This window comes from Anoplopoma fimbria, chromosome 11 (assembly GCF_027596085.1).
Source record: "Anoplopoma fimbria isolate UVic2021 breed Golden Eagle Sablefish chromosome 11, Afim_UVic_2022, whole genome shotgun sequence".
NCBI lineage: Eukaryota > Metazoa > Chordata > Actinopteri > Perciformes > Anoplopomatidae > Anoplopoma > Anoplopoma fimbria.
The window spans coordinates 20813007-20834539 of record NC_072459.1 but is presented as its reverse complement, the minus strand read 5'-3'; the positions used below and the strand labels follow the sequence as shown (position 1 = coordinate 20834539).

The 21533-nt window shown below is 40.8% G+C and overlaps 1 protein-coding gene across 4 annotated transcripts; it reads right to left on the bottom strand.

Annotated features, from left to right (window-relative positions):
• Positions 1-925: 925 nt before the first annotated feature.
• On the bottom strand, positions 926-18871 carry traf7 (TNF receptor-associated factor 7). Of its 4 annotated transcripts, none has more exons than XM_054607693.1 (22): positions 18782-18871; positions 16209-16338; positions 15995-16055; positions 15776-15867; positions 15409-15522; positions 15198-15290; positions 14381-14414; positions 14054-14276; positions 13820-13954; positions 13598-13693; positions 13275-13396; positions 11687-11760; positions 11478-11526; positions 10979-11106; positions 9463-9545; positions 9313-9352; positions 9094-9210; positions 7608-7730; positions 5079-5198; positions 4583-4714; positions 3842-3961; positions 926-3353 (listed from the first exon to the last, which is right to left on the bottom strand). In XM_054607693.1, the coding sequence occupies exons 3-22, from the start codon at positions 16044-16046 to the stop codon at positions 3339-3341; spliced, it is 1962 nt and encodes a 653-aa protein (XP_054463668.1). In that variant the 5' UTR covers positions 16047-16055; positions 16209-16338; positions 18782-18871; the 3' UTR covers positions 926-3338. The 4 variants fall into 4 exon arrangements, with proteins under 4 accessions (XP_054463668.1, XP_054463671.1, XP_054463670.1 ...); XM_054607696.1 differs by having other exon boundaries at positions 15776-15864; XM_054607695.1 differs by having other exon boundaries at positions 15995-16052.
• Positions 18872-21533: the final 2662 nt, after the last annotated feature.

Below are 21533 nucleotides of genomic sequence, written 5' to 3'. Positions count from 1 at the left end.
GACTTTTTCGACTTACTATGACACTCACATAATTATTTTGTAAAAATGTCTTATGTCGTCCTTCTCATGTAGTTTGCGGGGTCGTTTACACATTGCTAACGCTTCTGCTGAGCTGCTGTTTGAATAGGAGCACAAGAGGAGAGTTAGAAAAGGACTGGGAGCTTGAGTTGGTGCTTTTTCCGCTTGTTCCACCGTTGCTCAGTGGGTAGAGCAGGTCGACCTCTAACCACAAGGATGGCCTGCTGTCTGCATGTCGTAGTTACCTTGATCGAGACACTGAATCCTAAGTTGCTGCCTAGGTAGTCCACTGCTCTTAAAAATACTTAGGATGGGTTTAATGCAAAAGTCAAACTTCATGTATGTACCTTGGGTGCAGGTGAAAGTATATTGACAATTGAGTGTAGTTGTGGTAATCTTGGCTAAAAATAGAGAAATATGCTGAGTCATACCAGTTTACAGTTTGTGGATGTATGCTGACTCTGATTATGTCGTTTGCAGTCATGCAGCTCAAAGCATAATATTGAGGGTGCTCATTTCTGGCTGCATACTCAAGGATTCGTGGTTGCAGTGATTTACACTTTCTGAAAACGCCTTTTATCGCCTCACTACCAACTGTTAACCGTCCGTTTAGGGCCGCAAGAGATGAAACATTTGAGTATCATCGCCACCTCAGCAGCTGGGGCTCTACACAGTGGGGGGGGGGATTTGCACAGTCTACTTGAAGCCTAAATTTGTTCACAAAACATCATACTTAGATACAGCTCTCCTTTTGGGTTAAAACATTAAATCCATTTGTTCAGATATTTTTTTTACACATCCAAACATCTTTTCATACATTCACAATACTTTCATGCCTATTATGATTCTATAAGATAGCGGCAAGTTCCATTGTTGAAATAAAACACATCAACAGCTCTGAAAGTGTACAACAGTTTTATTGATCAATGATCAACTCAGGCTTACATGATTACAAGTATACAAGGAATCACTGAAACTGTGACCACAGCAGACACCTCACCAAGGCTACATTAAGTAGAGGCCAGTTCTGCAATTAAATGAAGGCAACATAACTCTGAACATCTGTAAAAACCTTATTCAGCCCATGTGTCTAAATAGATGTACATGTTCTTAAAACAACCCTCCCAGGCATATTGAATCTGTTTTGATATTTTCAACCCAATATGGGTCCTGAAACATAATTCAGGAAAAAAGGACTTTACTTTAGCTCAACAGAACTTTCTTTTAATTTGCCTCTGGAAGTTTAAAAGTTAATTACACACAATCACCTGCTTGCCTTCACCGTGAGTCCACCGAGTATTACAGTCATAAAACACCAATCAGAATTAATCTGTGGTTATGTTCATTCTAACCGACTAAAGTCAGAGGTCAGAGAGTGGGGGAGAGGCAGAAAGAGACACATTACAGTCTTTCCTTTAGTTTTTATCCAGACATATGGCACTCATTGAAACACACTCACATATATACAATAACGGACACAGACCGTCTCCCTGTCCCTCTGTTATGTAGGCCAGTGTGAGTCATTCTCATGGGCACGTGTCCAGGCATCTTATTTTACACAACTGTACATCCGTTAATGGCTCTGTATACAGCTCTATCATGGCACTAATATAAAACTCAGTAAATCTATAGATCTGTCATTCTCTTATTAAAAGGCTGGTTTCACAGCGTTCTGGGAGACGACCACAATGATCGAGGAGGGAGCAAGCACTGTTGCTTGGGACATTGTCTGCTAAAGTCGACCGCAAGCTAGCTTAATAATTCTATTGAATAAGTGTGTGGGAGGTAAAAAGATGATTTTCATGCCGTCAAAAAGTGTTACAACTGATGGGACTTTGGGGAGCATATTTTCAAACTCTGGAACAATTTCTTTAATAAGGATTTAAGTGGATATGTATCTTATTTTGCGCTGCATTATCCAATTAAAGCCTATAGATTGTCAAAGAAAGGAGATTAGATGAAATGTTTAATTTGTAAAAACTGAAACTTATCAATAGAAAATTTGTCGTTACTGGCAGCCCTATGTGAAAGTGTAGGGAAGTTAAACGGAACGACAGGTAACTCATATTATTTCATCAAGACGTTTCATTATTAACCCTTTATGATACCAGAGACCATAGAGGTACATATAAGAAGCTTTTCAACAGATTGAAATAGGAGTCTTTTAGTATAAATTTGGATAGAAGTGGGGTAGTATTACCATTACCTACAGTAGATGGCGGTCGGCAATGCCACCAGTTAGGAGATACTTTGATTTAAGGGTTACTTCGGATTGACCAAATTCATACAATAAAAACAAACAAACCAATTGTGGCAGCATTAAACCAGCTACTCCAGTGTTGTGCGTGGTGAAATCACAATTTTTTGTCCAGGTAGTCTGGTGGCTTTAAAGAGAGCCTTTATAACAGCAAAGTAAAGCGGTGAAAATATTTGTAATATAGCACCCACTTAAACTGATATTGAGTTTACTTAAGTGTCTATAACCGTTTTACTGCTGCCTCTGTCCAAAGCAGTACATAGCTTTGTTACGGTGCTAGTACTTCGTCTGCGTGTTGATGGCATTCTACTCTAGGTAATACACGGACTATAAATAAGTACCTTATACAACCCCGCTTCAAAAAGTCCAACTATCTGTTTGAGGGAAGGATAGTGCTTTTGATCTCTATCAAGGATAATTCCCAGGTAGGGGTCAATGTAATCTTCACATACATTTGAACATAAAACTGCTGATACTTCATTTGTACAAAATAACCTAGTCCCAATTTAAATTTCTTGTTTATGTTCTGGCGCTTTCGGGGATACACAACATATTATATATTTTGGATGAGAATGGCGTCGCTCCCCGTTTGTGAAACCAGCCCTGAGACTTATTTGAACAGTATGCATCAGGCATCATCAGTACAGTTCTTATACCGCAGGTGTTTCTGCAGGAAGCAGACAGGACTTCACTTTGAAAGCTCCGTACTTCCTGCTCCGATTACACGGATTAGCGTCCAGTCAAATCTTGGATTTGTAAGGCAGCTCGTCTTATTTTTGCCCCATAATGCACTGGTGATGAGGTCACGTCAGGAGCGTGACCTTGAGTTGACCCTCAAGTCTGACGATCCAGGAAAGACCGTCGGAGGGCTTGTTTGAAGTTTTAGAAAGCAACACTTGCTAAAACCGTTCCGATGCGGCTTGACTGTGAAGTAACTGTTATTATTATTGGTCTGCGGCCGTTTAAATCACAATCAAAGAAACGGATGTGGGGGAGGAGATCGTGGGGAAAGGTTACCGTTCATAAAGAAGTTGACTGGACTCCTGCAGAACAAACTGTTTGCTTAGCATGTCCACACCTAGAAGAGAGAGAGGGAAAGAAAGCACTTTAGAAGATCCAACAAAGTTACAGTTCATTGTAAACAACAGGGAAAGAAAGATCAAGAAGGATAGTGAGATGTATTAAATAGCTATAAAAGCACATTTCAAGGCGCTATTATTCTGATTCTTCTTTTACAAAGCTGATTCACAACTTCCGTAAGGTTGAGTTTGACGCTTTAAAGATAAAAAAACAAAACTGTAATATGCACGCACATCACAAGCTAAAGGATTCTGGATGGATAAAACAGAAAACACTTGTAGTGACTGATGTTAGAATCACAGTGAGCCTGCAGCATGAACAGACAGCATGAGCGGCTTCACTGGATTCAATGAGAAAGAGAAATAAGGACGGACGGACAGACAGACAGACAGACAGACAGACAGACAGACAGACAGACAGACAGACACACAGATGAACAGTAGGTGGAGCAGCAGATGGAGAGATGATGGTGATCGGCGGTGGTACCTTGACGGTGCTGTCGACTGCTCCAGAGAAGAGGCGACCTCTGGAGACGGCCAGAGCGGTTACACTGCCCTGGTGTCTCAGCAGGGTCTGGGTGCAGATCATGTTGTCCATGCTCCACACCTACGTAACACATACACACACTTTAACTAGGTTTCATTATAAGCATAGTATTTTACACAAACTAAACTTCTACAGGTTTTGTATAGTAACCTTGGCCTTGCATCGGTTTAAAGAATGTTGCTCTTATGTCCTTAGAGGACAAAGAAACTGCCATAAAATGATATATTCATATTTTTATATTCTTTCACTAAGTTTTTAACCATTCATTTTCAAAAATTCAAACACCAGTTTGATATTTTGTGTTTTCCCTAAAGACACAGTGGCATACAGTTTTCTGTATGCTCAATGCCACTTATTTTTACACATTCTGGGATGTCAATGATTAGCTACAACATTGATGCACTGCAGTGCTCCATTATACAGCAGTAATAACCAAACGGCATGTATTTGCCCCATAGGGCAAACATGAGTGGTGAGTGGAGGCTGTGCAATCAAAAATTGTGGTTTTAACGGGTTTCTTTAAGGGTCTGAGTGTCTAGATTTTGGCTACAAAGTTCAAATTGGAAAGAAAGTCACAGCATCATATGTGTATGAATGAAGTTCACTCCGTCTCTCCACTTCACATGAGACAAACAAACACACACAGAGATGGACACACGCCGTCTCTCTGTCTGTCCTCACCCTGAGCGAGCGGTCGTAGGAGGCGCTGAACACTTTGGTCTGGTCTGGAGTGGAGATGACTGCGAGAGCGTAAACTGTCCCCACGTGACCCGTCAGGGTCCGCACCTGTTCTTTAGACTCAATGTCCCACACCTGGAGAGAACACAAACATCATCATCACCATCATTAAATGGACCCGCATCGGAGTAGCTTTGATTTGCGAAATAGTCAAATTAGGCAGCTGCTTAATTGTGGTCTGGTGCACATAAGATGTTAGTCTGGTGTGAATGTGTCTTGAGGGCGTTTAACCCTGTCTTTATAGAGGATAAGCCACATGCATTGCGAGAGAGGGCGAAACACATTCTAGTTTTTCTCATGATGCAGGAATGAAGAAGAGTAAAATGAAAATAAAAGAACAAATCGTGTTTGTGTGTGTGTGTGTGTGTGTGTGTGTGTGTGTGTGTGTGTGTGTGTGTGTGTGTGTGTGTGTGTGTGTTTTTGTGTTTTTCTCCCTTACGTGAATGAGGTTTTCATAGGTGCCGCAGACGATGTGGTGGTTGGTGACTGCGATGGAGTAGACGCTGCCCCCGCTGGTCTGCAGGACATGAACACACTCAAGAGAGCGGATGTCCCAAATCTGACGGACGGGGAGCGAAACAGACGGGGGTGATGGGTAAAAAAATAAAGAGAGACACTTTAAAAGAGAACAAGGAGGATGGTGAAGAGGACCTGAGAGCTGGTGAGGAGGGGCTTCATAAACACAAATACACACACATAAAATCAGCAGTGGAAAAAGTGAGTAGTTCAACAGCTACAAGTTGTCAATGTTCATCTCCATGGCGACGCAGAGTGGAGCAATCACTAGTTTAATCAGCTTGGCCAATCGCAATGCAGCACTGAAAACAGGCCACAACATGCAACAATAAGACAGAGAGATGATACCATTTCATGTCTCATCTGTCTCTCACACACAGACAAGCTGTCATTTACCAACATAAATGAATCTGACCAGCAGCAGGAACATCAGCTGGAAGCTGGAAACATATTCTTACTGTAACACATCCAGCAGAAACAGCATTCCTTCATTCAAGAGTTTCTTGCCTCTGAGGTTGAACAGATGAACGGTGATGCGCGACAGTTGCCGCCCAAGAACGGGGCGCGCATTTAGTGTATATAGCATTCATGGCATGCTTTATCAACAGCGTGCAAATTGATTTTGCGAGCGCAACTGAAGGTCTCAAAACAATTATTGTAATCAGTTTGAATAATTCAATTGCGAATTGCTTTGGACAGCACACACCCTTGAGACAGAGTACTGATACAAACGTAGGTATTTGTACAGTATATGAACGCATAAGACTCATTTCTGGCAAAAGACCGTCCCAGTTGATAAGATAACATGTCCTTTTATTCAATGGTGGATATAGCTCCTTTTGCAGGTTTCTTGCCCATATGATTTATTATTAATAGGGGTAAATATTTATATCAAATAATTAATATCAAATTTGAAATTGAATGCATCATCAACCATCCCAATGTTAAGCTGTAAAGATCGTCTTATGCTAATCAGATATCACCCAAGCCTAAGGGCCACCTGATGAATGTGTTATTCTCTCACTTTATGCTCGGTTTTGGTCGATCTGGCTCTTTAGCTGCTGAATGCTAAAGTCACCATAGTAACTTTCTCCGTCTGTCTCACGAAGCGCATTTCTTCATTTCTCTCTGCTCCATCCTTCCTGTCTCTCTATTTCTATACCATCCAATAAAGGCTAAAATACCAACAGAGAATCCTTGGCAGTTTGACTAATTACAGGGCAAACTATTAAAGTAGTGCCAATTATTTTTGACAGACAGTTGGTAAAAGTACAAGCAAGCTAACGAGTTCAACTTACTAAACATCAAAAACGAACTTAAAGACATTAATCTCTTGCATTTTAAAATCGAAATCCATGCAAAAGAGTTTAATGATCAAATACTGTTCTATTAGCTTTGTAGTTCCTCTGTGTCAACGTTTTTTAATTGACAAAATAGGGTTGTTTTTTCAATTAATATTTGGCAACATTTATCACAGCAATTTTTTGCAGCTAATCATTTTACTAAACGACTTCTACGGATAAAGTACTGGCTGGAGACTAACTGCTCGGCTTAGAAGCATCATCCGTCCTTTCATCTCTCGTCAAACTTCCACAGACGCCCCCCCTCACAGCTGTCTGCAGCATCCCTGAGGTTTCATTAGCGACTGACTCCACTAAGACAGCGACACACACACACACACACACACACACACACACACACACACACACACACACACACACACACACACACACACACACACACACACACACACACACACACACACACACACACACACACACACACACACACACACACACACACACACACACACACACACACACACACACCTTATAGCACTGAGGCAGTGAATGAAAACAACTCAAAGCCATTTTTACATAGAGAGGACAGAACCCAATTACTGACCACAGTATTTCTGGACAGCCTTCACGGCACACGCAAACACACACACTCGTCAATCAAGCGGACCTGTCAGTGTTCTAACTCTACTGATCGTTCCCATGAATCATGCAGAACTGTTCCTCTGTACAACTCTACATAACTATTGGCCAAGTATGAACTCTTACTACCTTCCTCTGGCTATTTATTTGTTTGTTTTAGTTTTTTGCTCCAACTCCCAAATTATCACCAGCCATCTTCCAAATCCCACTCAAATCTGTCACGGGCAAAAAAATCTGGAGCACCTGTCAAACAACACATCCAAATCTTCATTCTGCTGACTAACTGTATCCGAGAAGAAAAATTCAGATCACAACATCGACAGCAATGTATCCTCTATTAAACGTACCCTAAGCCCCGCCTCCCTTAGTTACTGTTGCTACGTGCTGCTGTAATCCTGTACATTTCCCGCTGCGGGACTAATAAAGGATTATCTTATTTTATCTCTCTTATCTTATCTACTATGCCTCTCAAGCTTGCAATTTTTAGCACAACACATTAACACAGCATTTACCTTGATGGTCTGATACGAGCCACTGTACAGGTGGTTCTGGGAGGCCACCAGTGCTCTAACCCAGTGATTCAGACCGGTCAGCTCCTTCTTCAACTTCAGCTCCGTGCCCACGATGTCCCACACCTAAACACGCAACAATAAAGTTAATGGAAGTCACGAAAACTCAAACTTCAAACTACACAAGAGAATAGATAAAACACTTAATTTAAGTTTTCTACAGTATCATGTAATGTCTGTCATGCAGTAATACTCTAATTGAAACAACATTGTTATAACAAAATAAAGATCTTTCCTATCTTTATTTTTATTTCTATTTCATTTTTGTTTTTTAGTCTCTGTTTGTGAATATTACTATGATTAAACCTAATACAACTTCAAATTATTGTTAAAAAAAGCTGCAGTTCTTGGTGATCAAAACAATATCGCAACAATATTGACATTATTTCTATTACAAAAATAGAATTCAGTTAAAATCATTTGTCTTACTGTAACAACTTAAAGTTCCATTGTGCTTGTACTGCCTTTTTAAATACTTGACACACACACACACACACACACACACACACACACTCAGAATAACACGCTGTCCATTGAACCGAGCTTAGCGGCTACACAGTGGTGAATAAAGTGAAGTGCATGATGTCACTGAGCTGAAACAGAAAGAAGCTGGGTGACGTGAGGAGGAGGCACTAGCTGGGTAAGAAAGGAAGGTCAATGTGTAAGAGGAATGACATCACACTCTCACAAAGCACCACAATCATCCCATTCCCTGTTCTCGCTAGCTTGTAACCATGGTAACAAAGACGTGGCTACAGCCATTGCTCCTTACTGTCTGCCTTTTATCACTGAGCCACATTTAAAACTCGTCTTCAGTCAACACCAATGGTCACTTAAATTAAAAGGTTTCCTGGTAATTATTTGATACTATAATTCCTATTTTTTATTAAGCGATTAAGCAATCAGCAGGACAACTTACAAGTTGTCTCTCTTAATTTAATTTAACTAATTTTTTTAATAACCTCTGCAATGTTGCCATGCTGATGTAGACTACTTTTTTATTTGCTGGTTCAGCTGGTTTGCATAACCGGCAGAATTGGACATCAACTCTAAAGCTCTATCCTAGGTCCTCTTCACCTCTGCACATTCATGTTACAATAACGTGATATTATTGTTCATTGTTCATTTTCATGTGCGGTTATAAATAAGCCAGGTGAATCCAATCAATTTTAATGATCTTATTTGGACCAGCCAATTACATAGATTTATTTAAAGACGTTTTTGTTTGACCTGTCCTTGGCACTTGAATCCTACATTAAGTCTACTGTCAAGAAAGCTTCTCACCTTCTCCGTTGAGGCACTTTCATACGATAAAATACTTTAAATAAACCTCGACTAAATTTGATTAAAAAACATTAACTGATGCCTGTGCAGAAAGATTTCAAACGATGAAACGAACGAACATACACTGAACAACAAATCACTGTACCTTAATGGCCTTGAGGGAGCCGCTGAACAACATGTTGTGGGAGGAGACCAGCGTGCATACAGGGTTGTCATGGGCACGGATTGTATTAACTTTCTGCAGGGCCTGGATGTCCCACACCTACGCAATATAGAGAGGCAAAATAAACTTCTATAGCATATGAAAAACAATTGTGCAAGTTTCCCCTTAAAATGAGGAAGCAGGGAGGTGAATTCCACTTACTATGATGGTGCAGTCTGCAGAGCCACTGTACAGGCGGTTTCTATGGAGATAAATATCAACGAGTCATGCTTTTGGGGGGGGGAGCTGGTCATTCCCAGTTGACATGAATCTAATGATGTGTTGTTTATCTACTCGTGTGTATTTTATTACCCTTGGATGCACAGTGCCAGAACGATGCCGTCGTGACCCTCGAGGGTTTTCTGACATTTGTAGGTGGTGCAGGTGTCCCATACCTGAGAGCAAGAGAGGAGACAGACTGACAGAACGCTAAAGGGCAAAACAAAAAAATACCTGTCCTATTTGTGTGCATCTTTAGGGCTAGTTTGGATCCAGTTTAGTGTAAAACCTCCAATAGATGGCGGTTGCGGTCTGACTGACCTTTCTGAAGGGGAACTGAAGCGTGTTCCATACAGAACAAGGTAGTTACTCTTCTTCTGCTGCCTCGATCGGTTAGTTAGTTTTTGTTATTGTGCGACGTTGGTGTTTTCAAACGGATAATGCGGATTCGGAAAAATGTACACAAATTGACTAACCATTCGTTGTATTGGTAGACCAGCAACTTCTGTGTTCTGCAAGGTAAAATTACTAATCTTGTCAATCGAGTCTTGAGGCTTTGAAGAGAGCAAAGATCGATACAACGGCTTCAGTTTTTTTTCCCGGAAAGGGCTGTCTGACAGCAAGGTAAAACGGTGAAGATATTCATAATATAGCGTACCGTATTTTCCGCACTATAGGGCGCACTGGATTATAAGGCGCACTGTCAATGAATGGTCTATTTTCGATCTTTTTTCATATATAAGGCGCACCGGACTATAAGGCGCATTAAGCGAAACAAAACAGTCAGTCAGTCAAACTTCCTCCACTTCCGTACCATTGATTCATTAATGTTGAATTCTCTCGCAGCTGCTCTATTCCCATGTTCTACTGCGTGAAGTCCGCGTCGTAAGCGTGTCTCTTGACAGGTGCCATTTTGGGGTCCTTATACACACACACTGTAATATTATGGTGAAGTATGTATTACTCCGCGACGCTCCTGACTACGGTAGCCGTGATGCTGCTGCGGTGCGGCTTTGTAGTTTACCAAAGTCGTACTAAAACATGTTGACAGAGCGCCGTGTACCACACAAAATCGCTTCGAGGTCAGTAAGCACAACCAGAATTAATCCATATATAAAGCGCTCCGGATTATAAGGCGCACTGTCGTTTTTTGAGAAAATTAAAGGCTTTTAAGTGCGCCTTATAGTGCGGAAAATACGGTACTGTTCTGCACCTGTCCACAGCAGTACGTTGCTTTGCTCCTGTGCTTATACACCAGTCTGTTTCTACAAACTGGGGGCATGCTTACCACCATCTATTGTAGGCAATACACTGACTGTGGATAAGAACCTCGGACTTGAACTACAAAACTTTTTTTTCAAACTATCCCTTTAAGGCCTTTTTCAGCTCATGTTTACCAAAGGTGCCCTCTAGTTCTTGAGTAAGAGATAAGTATTAAAACAAATCCATGACTCCAGAATAGCAATGCGTCAAAAAAAAGTTGAGTAATACATCCTTGAGTTTGAAGGCGCTCTACTGCGGCAATACAAATTATGATTTCTTTTTTTGACCCATTGCTAATGTCGTTCCTCATTTCCTGTGTGTGTGTCAGTGTGTGAGTTGATGTTACCTTGATGGTCTTATCGGAGGATCCGGAGAAGAGTAGGTCTCCGGTGGAGTAGACACACAGACACCAGACGGGACCCTGGTGGCCAACGAATGTCCCCTTGCACTTGAAGATCTGCTGGGGGTCGTATGCTACACACAGGCACAGAGACAGGAAAGACTGGATATGTGTTTTTCATTGGAAGCGAAACAAGGGAGGAATATAATTAAAGCTGAGGCGGGAGGATTTAAAAAAAGGGACCGAGAGGCGGATGGGGAAAGGAGGAAGAAAAGGGACAGATGGAGTCCGGTGAGAGAAGGTGAGTGGGAGTAAGGGAGAGGAGGAAGGAACGACCAGAGAAGAGTTTACATTTCAAGTCAGCAGAAGTTGTTTAAAACTTGTCCAAGGTCTCAGCAAGTGTTTATCAAATGTTTTTACTCCGCTGAGAGATTTTGTGAAGAATAATGAAAAGACAAAAGGATTGAAGAAAAAAAGAAAGGAGGACAGGCAGGCAGACACTTACAGCCCAGGATTCCCATGTTGAGCCTGGCGTTGATGTGGGACAACTCATCCTGCAGAGAGACAACACTTGAAGCCATTTGTTCTACAGCTATAGCACACCTACTCTAAACGTTTTATTCTCACTCATAGATGACGCACACGCACACGCACACACACACACACACACACACACACACTCTCTCTCTCCATCAAAGGTGCGCACACACTTACATTAAGCATGGAAGCATCTCTACGAAATTCCATCAGGTCCTCGCTCAGTTTACTCTGGTTCTCATCCAACACATCTGAAAGACAGGGGGGGTCAATATTTCCTGTCAATATTCATTCATCAGTGCAGGAGTTGAACGGGATCTGATGAAAACAGGCAATAAGGAACGCACAAACCCTGACACTGATTCACATACACAAACCTTAAGTACTGATCTGAAACCAGAACTTTTTTTTTTTTTTTTTTATAACAAAATGCTAAATCTGTAAGCCTCTCTGTGTCGAACTGATTAAGATAAGTTAAAGAAAGGCTGTCACTACAGATCACTTCTTTAGCAGAAGTTCATTAATTATAATGCTTTTTTTTAGGGTTTTTACATTTTAAATCTATATTGTTTAGAAGGTTTACGGAAGGTTTAACACACCTATAACACATAGGTTGTGCTTTTAGCCATAGAAGCAGACAAAGCTGCTGTGTTAAACAACAAACCAAGCCAATAACTAACTAACTAACTGTCCTCTGTCTGTGTGTCCACATAGAAAAAGATTCCATCATCTTGCTTACATACTTCATAAATCTCACCTGTGCACGGGTCGTTTCCCCACCGGACCAAAACCTACATGCAAGGGATGTAACTTGTGATTCCATTCAATGACGAGACTGGGTTCAGGCTGTGATTTGCTCAGTATTGTTTTTAACAAAATTTTAATTAAATGAACAAATTATTTTATTTCTCAAACAAAAATCTACAAAATATATTTTCTCTTATCTTTCTTTGTAAAATTAAAGAATTATTTTTATTTCTGATGTATGGTATTAACTAGTGCAAAACAATGCGTCTTCCAATTCTTGTAAAAGTGAAACTATATTTTGTCTTACACGACAAAAAAAAACTCCTAAATATATATATATCTATATAGATATAGACATATATCTTTCTCTTGCATTATTTGCACACAGTTTTTGTCTGTTATCTTCTCCATACCTTTTTGGACGTAGAAGCCAAAATGAAAATGAAATCTTCACTGGCTGCCATGTTTTCTGCCACGATACAGCTAATGACGCGAGTGTCAAAAGTAAATAGTGCCCTCTGTTGTTTAAAAAGAGTATTACAATTCATTTTTCAATTCACCGATTTGAAACATCACATATTTGTATCGCAAAGTATCATTACGTTCTACTACATACTACTTCCTGCTAAATTAAAAGATAGAATCCCTCCAGTGGCGTTTTTAACTGCAGTTGCTTTAAGCGTTTTGTTAATAAGATGTGTTGTCTCGCCGATTCCTTCTATCCAGCTTTGTTTAATATGTAATAAAATGTATTCTGTGCACTTAAAGTTTCAAAATAACCTCCTGACAAAAAGTTAAAAAGCACATTATTGTAACTTAAGCTAACTACTAAAGTCCCTGTCAACATCTCTGCCTTCACATAAAGCACATGCAGGAAGTGTCAAAGTATCATGGTAACTTTATGCATGTTAGTTCACTTTACATAACTCCTTTAAATGTTAGAAACAAGAATGCATCGTTTGTCCTGGCTCGTTTGGCTGACTAAGTGGGTAAAACGTCCTTCTCTACTGTATCTTACCAAATTTGAGCTCCAGGTTCTTCTCTAGCTGATCCAACTTCTCAGACAGTTTGCCCAACATGGAGCGCAGGAAAGCAATATCTTGGTCCTTCTGGGCCAGAGTCAGCTGCATCTCATGGAACCTAAAGAAGGTCAAAGGTCAGAGATTTCAAACGGAAAGATCGGAAACAAGAGACAATGATGACTTAAGGAGTTTTATCAAGTTTAAAAGTTCACTGACGTAATGAAAAGTATGCTGAACAGACGGAAACTAATCAATCTGAAAACTACTTGGATACACTTAGCTCTTCGGATGAGAATATAGCTTGAGTACGTCTGCTCACCGGTCATCAGTCTGCTGCAGGAACTCCTTCAGGCCCTCAAATTTACAAACCTCCAGGTGTGTTTCATACGTGTCCTGGTTACCGATGAACGTACAGCTGTCGGGGAAAAGAGGAGAGGCAGATTATTGGAAGGTAGACAAGTGTTTATTACACATTAAGAGAAAAATAGTATGCAGAAGCATAATACGCAGTCAAATAAAGTGTGGTTTCTTTAGGACTCACCCATATTTGGAGTGTGGACACTTGATGTGCTCGCACTCTTTGAGGTGAGCCTCCAGGTTCATGGTGAGCAGCGGCGGACAGGAAGGGTTGTTGGGGCAGCGGACCGGCCTGTAGTCACAACTGGCCTCGTGTTCTCTACAGAGATGGGAAACATATGAATAAAGGACAGAGGAGAAACTGTCTGTACCAGCTTTTGCAATGTGTTCAATCCTCTTTAAAACCCTCAGTCCTTACTTGCGAGTGGTGAGCTTGATGGTGAACGGGCAGCCCAGTGGGTCCACCTCGTACGCCCCGGGTTTCCCGGCCACCGTGGAGGTGGAGGCCGCAGCCCCGCCAGCTGCGCCGGCCGTGGCCCTGCAGCCGTATTTACAGTGAATGAACAGCTCTCCGATCTGCTCGGCTACCGCGATGTTGTTGACCACGACCGTTAGCTTAGCCGCATCCACTGGGCACTTGTCTGCGAGAGGGACGCACATGAACATAAGGTTAATATTTAGTCCGGCCGCAGCTTCGAAACGTTTTTAAAAAAAAAAAGAAAAAGGGATGCATTTTAAGTCTCACCTGAAGTCAAAGCACATCGTCTGCAGAAAGTGTGCTGAGGAGGAAGGGGGGAAAAAAGGTTGAAATGTTAATTTCTTTCTCATTCTTCTTATTAGAGTAAGTCTAAACAAAACTAACCATTCACCTAACTCTACATTCCTTGATTTTAATTGTGTTACTTTCAAAACATTTTTTAAAAGAGTTTTTACATGAAGTGTTAGCCGAGTTTTAAGTTACTACAAGGAACTTTCATTTTGTGTTGAGTTTGGCGGTCCCTGTGGACAAAGGTGGTACTGTTCTGAGTACCAGAGTCCCTTTAGAAATCCTCTCATTTTACTACAGAAGGATTTGACAGTCTGCCCCGCTAAGTACTGGTTCTGATATTCTCATGCCTCCCTTCCCTCTTGCAACCCAGCTATAAGTTTGGGTCCTGCAGCTGCCCGGCACTGAGCTTTCCTCCTCCCGGCGAGGCTCTGACTGCAGGTCAAAGGTGACAGCAAAGTCTGATCTGAGTCTGGAGTCTGAGCTGAAGTAGTTTCTGGCTAACCTGGATTATTTCATCTGATTTTGGAAGAATCCGAGCCGGTGACACCGATGAAAAGCATTTAGAATAACTATATCGAAATAGCCAATCTTCTCGCTAATGGTCTTGTTTACTTATGAAGGTCATATAGAGGCATCAGTATTCATTTCAGACTGTTTCATAACCAGTAAAAAGTTCCTCATGGTAACTTTAAAGAAAAATATATAACATCAGACATCAGAAGATCAGAAGAGAGGAGGGTAAAGAGAATGAGGAAGATGAAGGAAAGGCTGGGAAGGACTGAAATAAACTCACCCCACATGTGGTGATGACGGGGTCCTTGAAGACGTTACAGCACAGCTGGCAGCACAGCTTCACGGATGGCTGTTCAGCAAACACCTGGGGCTCCTGCACACAAACACACTCTTGTTTGTTAATTTGGTGTGCGTTTTTTACAAGTTTAAGTGTTTTTGGTCATACTTTTGCTGACGTATGTGTAATATATGTTAGCACTAAGGGATCATACCGTGTCCTCCTCCTCTTCGTGCAGAGAGAAAGTGGAGCGCAGAGACATGTTGGATTCGGAGTGGAGAGATCGGATTGAGATGGCTGAATCTGACCTCCGAGGAGTAATAGGAGGCTGGGAGGAGGAGAAGCAGTGAAGAGAAGAGGTCATGGCCTATCCATACTGCCACACTGCCACAAATAGAATCTAAGTATGTCAGAAACACTGAAAACTGTCATTTTGCGTGTAACTTTAACCCAAGGCTCTTCAAAAATGATCAGCTTCACGAAGCTTAATAATAAATGTTAATGACTCTGAGCTTTTGAACCGATTAGCTTGGCCTGGAAAAGCATAAAACATAAAAGGATGCGTGTGTGTTTGTGTGTACCATTCCGTCGTCGTCATCCCGGGGAGAGTAGGTCAGAGTGCTGGAGGAGGAGGGAGTTCTTCTGTGCTGCTTGTAGCTGCTGGACCCTTCTGCTGAAAACACAAGAGGGCAAATTCTCAAAAAATGTAAAGAAGATAGAGTACTTTAAGCAAAAGAGAGAAGCGGTGATGCAGAAAAAGAGAGAGCATTTACAGAGGGAAATTTCTTTTGTTTTATCACCTTTCGCTCCAGCAGCCACGGCTGAGAAGGTAGGGCCGAATGAAGCCTCCATCCTGCTCTGCTGCAAAGAAAGGAGCGTTTGATGGATTGATTAATTGATGTGGAGTTACACTATAGAATTATTTACACAAAAAGAATACTAACCCCAGGAATACGTCACACAACATGACGATATTCTGGGTATTAAATTCTCCTCAAGTCACTATTTTCTCACCTTGTTGTTCTGCTGAAGGGAGGGAGTGGGGGGCTGCTGTGGCGGCTGGAAGATAGGTAGTAGCGAGGCGTCTCACCACTGCTCGAAGCACACACAAACGAACAGTTAGCAGTTAGTTGGACTGCTAGGCCTAGGGAGAGGAAAGAGGACAAGGAAGGGTGCAGAGAGGGAGGGGGCATTAGTTAGGAGGCCAGTGAGGGAAATATGTTGTGACCAGGCGGCAACCTCTGGTTCTGGACGAGTGAAGCCAATGCAGAGGGGTCTTAAACCTGCATTCTCTCTACTGTCCATCAGGGGGTGAATCCTCTGGTTGCTAAAATAAGTTATTTTGTATAGAAGTCTATGAGACAATGACTCTACTTCTCACTTAATTTATTACCTCAGTAAACATTGCAAACATGAGTTTATGGTCTCAGTAGCTCGTTAAAAGTATTTTTCAATACAGCATGATGTTCATTTAGAAAATGATGGTCCATTTAAAGTCAAATAGACCATAGAGCGGAGTATGATTTAGGGCGAGCTTACTATGATTGAGTACTGCCTCTACAAGAGCCGTATACGCTGTCCCTATGTCACTCCTCCGCCCTCCATATATGACCACTTAAGTTCACCGGTTGCAAAAAGCCAAAGCCAAATATCCAAACTCGAGACTAAAAAAACCACAGTCCACAAACCAACGGGTGATGTCACAATAACTATGTCCACTTCTTATATACACTCTATGGTTGTGACATACTGTCACACTAATTCTGAGCAACACCACAGGAACCTGAAAGCAGAATAGATGCTTAATGCTGGCCATAAGTTGGTTTTATGTTTTTACAGAGAGAGAAAAAACACACTCCCACACTTGGCCCAAGGAATGTTAGAGACTGCCAGTTGCTACAGCACAGCTGAAAGCTACTTAGGACGAGAGGCAGTGCATCATGGAATATGTACAGTGGAGCTACTGTTGTTGACTATATGATTGGCCTACTTTACTGGCCTTGAGCACAACAACACAATCCAACATAATGATTCCACTTACGTCGTAACAGCAATTTATTTTTTTATGGTTTACTTTGTTCAACTGGATTCTTTTTAAATTAGTTTGTAGAAGTAGAAGCTGAATACAGGAAGTTCAAAGTTCAGCCAGTCAGAAATGTAACGCTCGGACTCGGCAAAATAATCATCTAATTTTGATGTTGTGATGAGACTAGCTATGTTGTCTGTCAAAGTCTTTTGGCCATGGATGTGTTCCTATCAATCATCATACCTGTGTTCTGAAAGCTGCATTTGTTATTTCCAAAAGGGTTCCAGTTTTGCTCAACCTGAGGGTTTCCTACAGTTATTAAAAGTGATCTAATAAAGTGCATGACATAGTTACATGCTTAAACACAAAACTAATACTACAAAAACAAAATGCACCATCTCAGCAGCCAAAGCTAAATAGACGAAGTTCAAATGTTAACCAAAAGCAATGTTAACTGGTTTCACATTGTTAACGTGCATATTACATTACATTACATTACATTACAGTCATTTAGCAGACGCTTTTATCCAAAGCGACTTACAGGAAGTGTATTCAACATAGGTATTCAAGAGAACTACTAGTCACCAGAAGTCATAAGTGCATCTCCTTTCTTAAACAAGCATCTTAAAGCATAAACCAGAGCAAAAGTATAGTGCAGAGGCAAGTTACTACGAAAACAATAATTGCAACAGACTAATCCGAATATAGTAAGTGCTACAAACTACTACGAATAGGATATAGCATATCTAGGCACTACACAACCATGCACTGATGATCCCTCATCAAAGGTTACGAGCCTCCTCCTGAGACATACGCAGAGCTGAGGCAGCAGGACAAAAACGCAAAACAGCTGTCTGACTGAAGGCAGCACTGACCTAGGGTCGTATCAACAATTTAATGACATCTGCAAGCCCTCAAACGAACAGGGCAAGGCAGAGAGGCAGAGAGGGAGAGAGAGGGAGGGAGGGAGACACAGACAAAAGGGGAGAGGGAAAAAGTGACAGCCAAAAACCAGTGACCCGGACAACTAGATACTGATGTAAACAGAAAGGTATGTGGACTGTGGGGCTCATATGGTATTAGGTCGCAGAATCTGCCAGTGAAACTATCCAGGCTCCTACCAGCGTCACTGTCTCTCCTCACAGGGCAGGAGGTTCCCGTAAAGAGGAGCCTCGACACAGAGAAGGGGGCGGAACACACAAAACGGACCAAAGTTGAATACTGACAGCTAGCTAGCTTAATGTTCAAACACCAATTAATAAGTAGAGGATGTAGCATATAACAACGTTTCGCGTTTGCTACTGCAAACGACGGCATGCAGTGTACTTTCTTATCAAGCGTCATGTTGTCAACGACCATTTAAAACTGCGATAACCAGCTAGCTGAAGTGGCTCGTTTCCTAGCTTAAGTTAGCTAGCTGTTGGTACATTTTCTATTAGCAATCACTGCTGCTTCCGGCCTTTGGCACACTCTGCTAACCGCCAACGGGACACCTGCGTTATTTTATAGCTAACAAGACAAGTATTCAACAAAATGGCTGGGTTTTAGTTTGTCTACTTACCATTTTTCTGTAACAGCGCAGCAGCAAGTCTGCAGACGGATTCCTAAATCTACCCGTCTCTCTTTCTGCCCCACATACACACAGCTCGAATGCCGCAGTGGCTTCTGGGACGTGTAGTAGAAGTGCTTTACGGCTGTCCCTCGATTAGTGTTCCTGTCCCCGCTGTCATGACTACGCCCCCCACAATGCACTTCGCGGAGCTTCCATTGGACTCGGTGCTGTCAGTAAATTCCGCAAACCAACTGCAAAACGCACTACTCCCAAATACATGCACATTTGCCCCGGTTCTGCGCTGTTATTGGTTCCTGCAGGCACCGAGCCATCATGCGACAGCCGCCATCACGTTTCTACAGTGGACGCACGTGTAAGGTGGTGTGATGTGGCGATCTACTGACCAACAGTCACAGAAACACACTGTGAAATACAGAACCATGCAAAACATGTCATTATGAAACAAATGACACGAGAATGCTTTAAATGATAATGTAAAATAGTGCGTAAAATATACAGAAAATGATGTTGCCACTTTCACATTTCACATTGCATCTGAAAAACAACACACAGACTATAACATGTAGCCTACAAAATACACTGTTATTAATATGATGTACGATTGCACATTGGTATTTAAATAATAATAATATAATAGTGTAAACACTATATGCACAACCTTCTTGACCAACAAAACAGGATGAATCGATAATAATAATAATATAATAATTAAGCCTTTATTAGTCCCACAATGGGGAAATTATTTCTCTGCATTTGACCCATCCCGGAGGAGCAGTGGGCTGCTAAGAAGCACCCGGGGAGCAACTTGGGGTTAGGTGTCTTGCTCAAAGACACCTCGGCATGTTGACTCAAGACGGGTTCGAACCACCAACCTTGTGGTTACGTGTGCCACAGCCGCCCATGAGATGTTTCTTGTGTGACACCTTGGTAATGAGACACCTTTTTATAGGCCATCAGTTGGGACTGAACCAGCTGATATTAATTTGCACTGACAAAGGGAAGGATTGCTTTCTAATGACTGATAGATTTCAGCTGGTGTCTTGGCTTTACATGCCTTTTTGCACCTCCCTTTCTTCATGTGTTCAATACTTTTTTTTGTCATTCCATTTTATTACACATAACTTAATTTCTGAATTTATTTGTTTGGTTTTCTTTGTATGTATGGATTACTTTGGTTGTTACCGACATCTGGTGAAAATTTCATGTCAATAGCACCTTTAGAAATATATTTACTGTGATAAATGGTGACGTGTTCAATACTTATATATATATATATATAGTATAAATATTGAGACGCAGGCCAGATAGTGCCTGCTTTTATTATAATTTTTGTTTGTTATGAAAGTTATTGAGTTCCTGGTTGATATGCTTTTGATGTATATGTCTCTCTTTCTGTTACATCCTAAAAGTCAAACAACACAAAAATGTAATCGTAATGCCAAATTCAAAAAGTTAAATGATGTGATCATTTACTGACAGTTTTACTATAAACTCACTCTCATAGGAACCACAGGCAGGTCTTATAGAAATACTGTAAATTACTATTAAGAAAAAAAGTATATTTTTCAAATGTTTTGGACATCTTGCACTATATGGGATTTGTACCTCTCTCCTTGTGCATAAGTATTTAGAAAATATATTTTATTATTATTGATTTCTACACCAATGCCATCTATATTTTTATGCACTTATTGCATCTAGCAGATTAAGTTCTTCTGTCTTTGATTGTGATTGATTACCCCATACTGTGGACTCTCTGTGGAGAAGGTGGCTGTCAGTACAGTTAAGACTATTTTTAATTCTTCATCGCTTTTAACAAACAGCTTTGATGCAAATCCCGTTACTGAGAAGAAACTGTGCAGAAATACAACAAAGCATACTCTTTAATACTCCATGAATGTGTGAGCACGTGTTGGCAAGTATAAAAGAGCCATCACAGAGGATAAACTAATGTGAGTAAGATGTGACATTGTACATATTACAGCATCTAATTGTTTTATGCTACCTTCTTTTCAGCACAAGAGGGTGCTGGTGATCTTGATGCAGCCCAAGCTTTGGACTAAAACACCCTCTTTTCTTCACACTAGGACACTTAGTAGACGATTAGAACTGAGCCTTTGTTATGGTTGTCTGTGTCTCTTTTTAGAATATGGCTCAGAGATGTTAAAAATGATACAAGACAATGTTAAAAATGATGTGTAGATAATAAAAACCTAATGATGGTTGTATTTGATTTAGCTGCTTCAGTCTCAGGGTCCTGGTTTTGTTCAAGACAATACAAAACTACATGATTTCAACCAAAAGGAAGTGTAGTTTGATCATAGTAATAGAATGTAACCCTGCTATTGCAATGCACTACACGTAAAAATGTATATATATATGTCAGTTTGACTCACATTCTATTTCTTTTGCCCTGCACATATAAAACTATGGTGATTTTATATCGTATACATGGATATATATATATACATATACACCCATATATATATATATATATATGTATATATATATATATGTGTATATGTATACCTTTATATATATATACACATATATGTAGAATATATATATATATACATATATACACATATATGTCATATATACAAGAAATATATATACACACATATATATATATATATATATATATATACAAATGGTGATAATAAATATTACTTAAATAAATGAATGTGGGATCTTTTCTTGTAATTGACAGTTTTTACACAAATGTATTGGTACTTTTACC